Source organism: Pyxicephalus adspersus, chromosome 4, assembly GCF_032062135.1.
Source record: "Pyxicephalus adspersus chromosome 4, UCB_Pads_2.0, whole genome shotgun sequence".
Classification (NCBI taxonomy): domain Eukaryota; kingdom Metazoa; phylum Chordata; class Amphibia; order Anura; family Pyxicephalidae; genus Pyxicephalus; species Pyxicephalus adspersus.
Genome location: NC_092861.1, coordinates 110219601 through 110228098, shown reverse-complemented (window position 1 = coordinate 110228098; position 8498 = coordinate 110219601). Strand labels below are relative to the sequence as shown.

At 40.3% G+C, this 8498-nt stretch overlaps 1 protein-coding gene across 1 annotated transcript in view; it reads left to right on the top strand.

Moving 5' to 3' along the window:
- Positions 1 to 2038: 2038 nt before the first annotated feature.
- The window catches only part of SHPRH (SNF2 histone linker PHD RING helicase), a 55340-nt gene continuing 48880 nt past the window's right edge, over positions 2039 to 8498 (top strand). The window contains exons 1-2 of the mRNA XM_072409284.1: positions 2039 to 2169; positions 6206 to 6833. Of these exons, the coding sequence (XP_072265385.1) occupies positions 6225 to 6833 (609 nt within the window). The 5' untranslated portion in view covers positions 2039 to 2169; positions 6206 to 6224. The remainder of the gene's footprint in view (positions 2170 to 6205; positions 6834 to 8498) is intronic.

Here is an 8498-nt window from a genome sequence, read left to right as displayed (position 1 = left end):
GATCATTATGTATCCAGTTTGGCTGGCCTTTGCATTACATAGGTGTTTTGGATCTAGAGGAGATTGTGTAGATAACTGTACGTCAGTGCTTAGGTCAGTTTAGGATTTGCAGTTGTCAACTGCACACTAAACTACTCCCAGCTGTAACCTCTACATGCCTGAGAGCAGTTTTCTAGGGCAACCACAGTGGTTGAATTTGTCCTGTGCATGCAGCGCCATAACCTAATAGGACAATATGAAACTGATTCCATTGACTTGAATGGGAAATGCATTGCAAACCTGTTGCAAATCGTTTTATGCAAACAAGTTAAAGCGGTTGTGTGGTAAACCTCACCGAGAAGCGACATGTTGCTTCCAAGATACCACTTGGCAATGCTTGTAAATCTACTTGTACTTACATGAAATTTTAACAACTCCCACTTCTTCCAGTATGCATACATGCACCTATGTGGCTGACTTACCTCTTCTCTGAACTAGGCTTTCAAGTTTGTATGATCAGGCAGGTCATTATTGCAGAAAGGGATCTTTCTGCAATATGCATCTTACCTGTCTGTTAGCTTTATATTTCTGGCAAAAAAACAGACCTCCACCTGAGCCTTTTTACCCCAACATGGCCTAGTATTTGTGTGGGGTTATGCAGGGCTTACTTAGAATCTGGAATTAACCTAAAGCAGACCGCTTAGTGATGCTGGCTATGTCAGTTTGCATTAATGTAAAATAAAACATTACATGTATGGAAGAGGCCATCTTGTATATGGAATCCCCCTGCCCCTTCTGTGGAGCACGTTGTCCTCCCCTCCTTCAATGGAGCGTGTTGTCCCCCTGATCTGTGCTGTCATCCCCATTTCTGGAGCATGTTGTCCCACTGATACACGCTGCCACCCTTATTTGTTTAGCGGGTTGTCCCCTGATTTGCTTTGTCAGCCTTATCTGTGGAGCAAGTTGTCTTACTGATCCACGCTGTCACCCCCCCCATCTGTGGAGCACATTGTCCTCCTCATCTGTTGAGCCTATTGTCAACCCAATCTACATTGTCACCCCCCTAAACTGTGACCAATAAGGCCAGTGGGAGCAGTTCTAAACCACTCCAATACTTACTATTGCACCCCATCACTTCTCATAACCCTTTCTGTACCCTCATATTCCTTAGAAATAATTCCAGTGTACCCCAACACCTGTCCCAACAATACCAGTGCACACAATAATCAAACACCTGTCTCACCCTTCCAGAACCCCATACCTCCCTGCAACAATACCAGTGCACCCCATCACCTATCTGCCCCTTCCTATACATCCATATTAAAATTCAGTTATGGCAGTGTGATAGTGGTACAACTCAACATCTCTCTCCATCTCCTCTAATTATCCAGAAACTATAAGAGCACTACATCATGTGCTCCTCTTCCTAAATCCCCATATCACCCTCAAACAATAGCAGTGCACCTCATCATCTGGCTTACCTTTCCTATACCGCCATATCATCTTCAGAACATTTTAGTGTACCCCCACATCATCCAGCAAAATACCAGTGCACCCATCACTTGCCCCCTTTCTATACCCCCATATCACCCTGCAACAACACAAGCACAATCCCAACACCTGTCCCCCTTCTTTGTAAACTTCCATATCACCCCACATCTATAGCATTGCAGCTCATCAGCCTTCTCCATCTTCCTGAGCCCCCTCTTACCCCACACTTAGCTGTGCACCCCATCACCTATCCTCCTTACTGTACCCCAACTTCCTTCACCCCCATTTCATCCTGCAATACTAGCAATGCATTCCAAGCACCTAACATTCCCTTCCTGAACCCCCATTATCACTCTGCAATGTCAGTGCTCCCCCCATCACCTGTCCCCTCTATCCCCCTACATAACTACCAGTGCGCCTTACAATAAGAGTATGACCCCAGAATAGCCCAGGAGGAGAGTTATAATCCATTTTCTCTCCCTCTAAAGTTTTCCCGGGTCTCAAGTTCGATCAGTAAAGCCCCGCCCACTTCCTGTTCTCTGATCGCCGTCACTTCCAGGTCCTTCTGCTGTATGGAAACATTAGATGCCAGTACTTCCGGTACACAGAGCTGCACAGGGTAGTCAGGGGAGAGCTGTGCACAATGTCCAGCTCGGTACAGTGCAGGGAACTACGTCTGTGACCGTATAGTGTGTAACGGTATGTGACTGGCGGATAGAGAATGCAGGCCATTGTGTCACTGTTAGCTGCCCTGCGAGCTTCATACACTTGTTGTTGTTCCTTCTGTTTATAAATATGGCTTTGTATGGATGGAAGTTTAGTTCGGGATGAATACTTAGAAATACTCTTTGCATGTATTTATCTGACATTTAATGACTTCATGTTTTATCTTTTGTACTTTTGTATACATATTTTTGTATTAGGGAACTATTAGAACCTCATTGTTATGTGACTGATGCAGGCTAACCCACAACAAATCTGTATAAATGGATGTCAGGTAACCCATAGCAACCATTAACAAATCATCTTTGCTGTGAGTGCCTTGTACATTCTCCATTCTGACTTCATACTTTGGATATATGTTTATGCATATATGTATGTTATATGTATATGTGTGTATGAGATATATATATGATGTGTCTGTATGTGTGATATATACACATGCATATGTATGTATATCTATCTATGTAAGTATATATATATATATATATATATATATTTATATATATTCACTGTAATTCTTGCTTACCACAGCAGACCTCAACTCACACAACTCACCCCTTCCATAGCAGGGCCCCTCTTATCTTTTCTTTCTCCTTTTGATCCTCAGCTATCTTGATTAGCCATGCTGAGATGACATAACTTCCATGTTGGAGTTCATGTATTCCTGACATACATGCACATTTGCAAAATTTGACAGCTGAGCAGCAATCAAGCACAGTGCTCAACCCAGACTTTTTTTTTAAGCTGGGTGGGAAGATTGTGTAGGTGGATGGCAGCCCCTGTATTGTGACCCAACTCATCAGTAACCACCCGAAAACAACCGAGTGGTTGCTGAAAAGTGCCAGGTGCTGCACCCGGGTAAAAGGCAGGTAAGAATAAGTATCCTAGAAGGGACATTACCTGGTCCTTTTCTGCAATACCCACCTGCCTGAATTGCCTGTGTTATGAGTGGGAATTTAGGCATAATCTGAAAGGCCATTGCCTCATCCATCCATATGTTGTAATATTGTTTAAATTAGTAACTATTGCTTGCTGTTACTTGATGTGTATGGACACATCTATGACCATTGAGTGCAATGTTTATTTACAGAAATATATTTTCTACGGAATGGGTTCCTAACCCCAAACTGCTAATCAGAGAGCATGTAATCAGTACATTAAACTCTTTATACATTTATTTCGACCTAAAGTGGTAGTCATCAGGATTGTTTTCCCCTCTAGAAAGGGACCCTTGCAAAATAATAATAATAATATTATTAACCACCTGGGCGTTTCACTGATGTCTAGATTTCTGTACCAAAAGCGGTACACTGTTTTCATGAAATTTTTAAATTGTGGACCTGTAACTTACAGAAATATGTCTGTAAACACACAATCATTTCTGTTTGAAACACACAATCATGTAAAAAAAAATAATAAAAAACCCAAAAATCAGCTTAAACAAGAATACATAAATAAATGAAAAATACTAAAAATGCAATTATTTGGTATACTGTATAGTAATGTATTATTCTAAAACACCTCCCTAGTGTCCAAAGTCACATACCTATAGACAAAACCACATAAATATATTTTGTATTATTTTGTATTGGATTGGATACAGGACTTTGTATTGAATCCAATATTATATAAAGATTTCCTTGTACTGGACTCAATACAGCTTTTTTGTATTGAGTTCAATACAAAGTGATTTGAATTTCCTTTCCTGTCCCGCCTCCCGCACCGACGCATGCAGCGACGTCACCGGGAAACCCCGGAGATCGTCACTGCACTAGCCGGGAGAAGAAGGAAGAGAGAAGACGTGTCCGGAGGAGCTGCAGGGACAGGGTACCGGTAAGTATATTCTTTCAGTTGCAATCCGATTGTCATACAATGTATGACAATCGGATTGCAATATAACGTTTGTTTATATTTTTAACCACCTGAAAAAAGTTTGGGTTTAACACTTTTTGCAAGTGTTTTTACCCAGAACCAAGTCGGGTTTAACGGCCGGGTGGTTAAACTGAAAATACACAATTTGTTTATATTTCCATCTCTGGCAGATGCCACACAGGACAGAACAGGGAAGCAGTCAGAAGAAACTACAGTATGCAGCAGGGTATCGGAGATCTGACACAGTCAGTAATGTGTTGAATGCTAGAGTCTAAGTTCTAGAGCAAAAGTAGGGCAGAGTGCATGCCAGAGAGGAAAGTGTAAACTGTCTTGAAATTCAGGGGATATAGAACCTGCATCAGGATCGAGTGCCCCCCGCACAGCTCTCCGCCACTTGCCAGCTACTCGGACACATTGCGGTGTCTGCCCTTTTAACAGCAGGTGCTTGTACACACCCCCCCCCAATTCATTCCTTTCTATATCGACCTGCCACAGGGAGATGCTACCATGTAGTGTTTTCCAAGACACAGCAGTTTCTGTGTTTAGGAAATGGTAAAGGGTTTGCAACCCCAGCGCCAGTGTGAATGTAGTTCATAGTTTACTTTTTAGACTTTAGGTCCAACTTAAACATAAATAGAGCATTTTTTTTTTACTTATGATTACTTTACTGCCCATGCATTAGCTAACTGAACACTTCTATACTGTTTCATAGGAAATATCCTAAGACAGCATATCCATGTGGTTTTACACAGAGGATTTTTGGATTATCTAACTTTGTTTTTCCGATATTCAGTATGTGACAATTAGCTCTATCTGTGGAGTGACTGTTGTTGTGGGGCAGGATATCTAGCTGGCAGTGCCTTCATCAGTCTTTTTAACATGGGGCTGCATGTAAAGGGTTTTTGTTTAAAAAAAACAAAGGTCTGTTCTAGCCCTCCTCTCCATGGGCTTGCTCCTTTCAGCATTGGTGTGGGTTCTGTGATGCCTTATGCTTAAAGTAAGGTGAGTGATGCTTGGTGTCATTTACTTTAGAAGAGGACAAGCAAAGGATCACAGAGCATTGTACAGTGGAACTAAAACCATACAAATAAATGTGACCAAGCAGGTATTCTGTCCTTTCTGCAATAAAAAAAACTTACCTGCCAGGTGACAATTATTTTAACCACCTGGGCGTTACACTGTTTTTCATGAAATTTTTTTTTTTACATTTTAGACCTGTAAGTTACAGAAATATGTCCGAACAAGGTTTAAATTTCCCTCCCTGACACACCCCCATACATCACCAATCACATCACTGGAAGATGACTCATCCTCCGGGTGATGTGAGGGGGGGAGACACAGGCACACGCTGGAAGCTGCAGCTGCTGGTATCTCCAGAGAGATGCACAGTACAATGCAGGATTTCTGCATTGTGCTATACATCTCACTACAGATGCCAGCAATAGGAGCTGCGGACACTGGGTGAGTATTTCCTTTCAGTTGTAATCCGATTGTCATACAATGTATGACAATCGGATTGCAACATAACATTTGTTTACATTTAACCACCTGGTGACAAAAACTCGGGATTAACCATAATTGCAAAAGTTTTTACCCCGAGCATGCTCGGGCTTAACGGCAAGGTGGTTAATTACACACACCTGTCTGTTTTTGTTCCAGCTCAGGTCCTGTCATATTTACCTGACCTTCCTGGAGTGGGGTCTTTGGCCGTCTAGATTAGCCAGGCTGGCATGATGTGACTGTGCGGCAGTTCATTCAGTCCTGGTAGCCAGGGGGTGCATAGCTGAGACACAGGGACTGGGCAAGTAACTATGTCTTATTGCAGAAGGGAAATTGCCTGTCCCTTTCTGCAAAAAATACTTGGCTAATCGCCAATTTGCAAAGCTTTAGTCAAAGCACAGCACCAGAGATGGGGTAAGTATTGCAAGCAGATCTAGACCTGCTTTTTAAAACTCCCTGGGTACTGGAATTAGGTTATTAGGCAATGCTTCCCTGTTTACATAAAGTAAAGATTACAAATCTTGTATGTCTAATGCTGCTTGTTGGTGAATTGTTTTTATAGATCTCTACAGTCATTATCAAGATTTAGATCTGCTGCCTGTTTCCTAACTAGTGCCATTTATTATTGGCTCTGTTGCAGGGTAAGAAGACCTTCAGTTATGGCGGGTCGTAGAAAAAGGGGTGCTCCAGTGAAGCTGGATGATGAAGCAAAGAAGCAATTATGCTGGAACATGCATGAAGACAGAAAAAATGACCAAACAATAGAAGTGAATGAAAGTGATCTAAATGCCAGTACATCATTCTCATTTGTAAATGACAAACCAGAAAGTCTGTTTCCCACATTGGGACCCAAAAATATTAGTTCAGAGTTTTACACAGAGGAAAAAAAAGGATCAGATATCATCCTTACACAAGTTTTCACTGACCTAACCATTTTGAACTCCCCTGAAGAAGTTGACGATTTAGGGAAAGTGTTAATAGGTATTTTCAGTATTTATTTTAAATCTACACAACACTCTCAAACTATTTTTCATGACTGCAATTTTACATTGACTAAAAATGCTTCACAATCGACTCAGCTACTGCTTTGTGCCCATAAAAGAGGAACGGAGGTGGATGATGAAGGGACTTTAAATTTATACAATAACACAGAAGAGCTCATGGTTGAAGTCTCAGTTGGTGAGGAGTTACTTGAAGATTTAATATGGTTGCAAAAAAAGAAGCTGATTGCACTTTGTCAAAGACAAATAGAACTCGATGAAATGAAGGTAATCTTTTTTTATAATACAACAAATTGTCTCAGACAAACCTTGTAGCAGCAACTAGTTAGATTCTTTTTACTGCTGGGAAAAATGAAAACAGCCTGTCTGAGACACTTTATCAAATAAGATCCTTTATTTTGTTTATCCACTTTGTATGTTAAGAATCACACCCTAAAAAAATGTTTGCATTTTCGTGGTTAGACCAGCAGAACTATCTTAAAGAGGACCTGAACAGTGGTAGGTGCCCCAAAAAAATAATTCAGATAGTAAAGGACTTATTACCATTATTTTCTATAAGGCTCCCTGCAACAGATTTTCTGATTCCTGACTTACCATGCTTTGTTCTGATTTCCAGTCTTCCATTTACGATCCCACATTAACTCTTCACATAATAAACAAGTGTGGGGTGCCTGACAATGGTGACACCATACAAATCCAAATAGAAAAAGTTCAGAAGCACTCTTGGTTGTGGTATTGGGCCATCATTTGTTAATGGATAGTAAAATTTGTTCTGCACAATCTGTGGCAGCTATCTTGAAAGAGACAGAACTTTATTTCAACTTCTCTGATGATTTGATGACTTGTGGGGACATATTTAGGAAGTTTCAGCAAGAGGTTCAGAATACACTGATTTGAAAAAAGGATAATAAAAGGAGTAGGGAAATCCCTGCTGTGAAAGTCCTCAGGTACACATTTCTCTGTCGCAAGGATAACTTTCAGCAGCACAGTAGATACATAGGCCCTGATTTATTAAAGTTCTCCAAGGCTGGAGAGAATACACTTTCATCAGTATAGCTGGGTGATCCAGCAAACCTGGAATGGATCTAGTCCAGGATTGAAACCATTTGCTAACAAATAGCTTGACTTTTAGGAAATCCAATACAGGTTTGCTGGATCACCCAGCTTCACTGGTGAAAGTGTATTCTCTCCAGCCTTGGAGAACTTTAATAAATCAGGGCCATTGTCTAACCTCACTCGGAATCTCACAGACTAGCAGACCAATGCTGCGGTGTTTTAGATGATTTCACATTGCATCTTTATAGGTATGATAATTGCCTCAATACCAGAAGTAAACTGTCATTTTGTAGGAGGAACTGAAGAAAAAAAAAAAAACCTAAAATCAGTTATATATTCTGTTAGCAGATTACCAAACATCAGCACTGTTTAAACTAAAAGCCGGTTAAAAATATTGTAGGTGTTGTCCTTTTTTCTTTTTTAAAAAATTATATGGGTCTTGTCAGCACTGTAATCATGTTAGGTTAAATTCACATGCCAGGATAAGGATTCATATTTTTAAAAAGTGACCATTTTAAGTTTATAGAAACATGGCTAAAAATTAGGAATCATACCTTTTTGTATTAAACCTTTGTGGATTGAACCTGTTGTCTGTTAGGTGGGAGGATTTGCTTTGATTAAGATCACCCACACAATGTTGTCATAAGAAAGCAGCAGGCTTTGCACCTGTGAATGAAGGACAGATTTTCAGAAAAAAAACAAAAAATCTGTTATAAGTGATGAGTGTAATTTGACCCCGGGCAAATTACAATTAAATATGTAGACTTTGAAAACAGCTGTAGGCAGGTTACACAGGTAGGAAGTGAGCTTTCGAGGATAATATATATATATATATATATATATATATATATATATATATATATATATATATATATA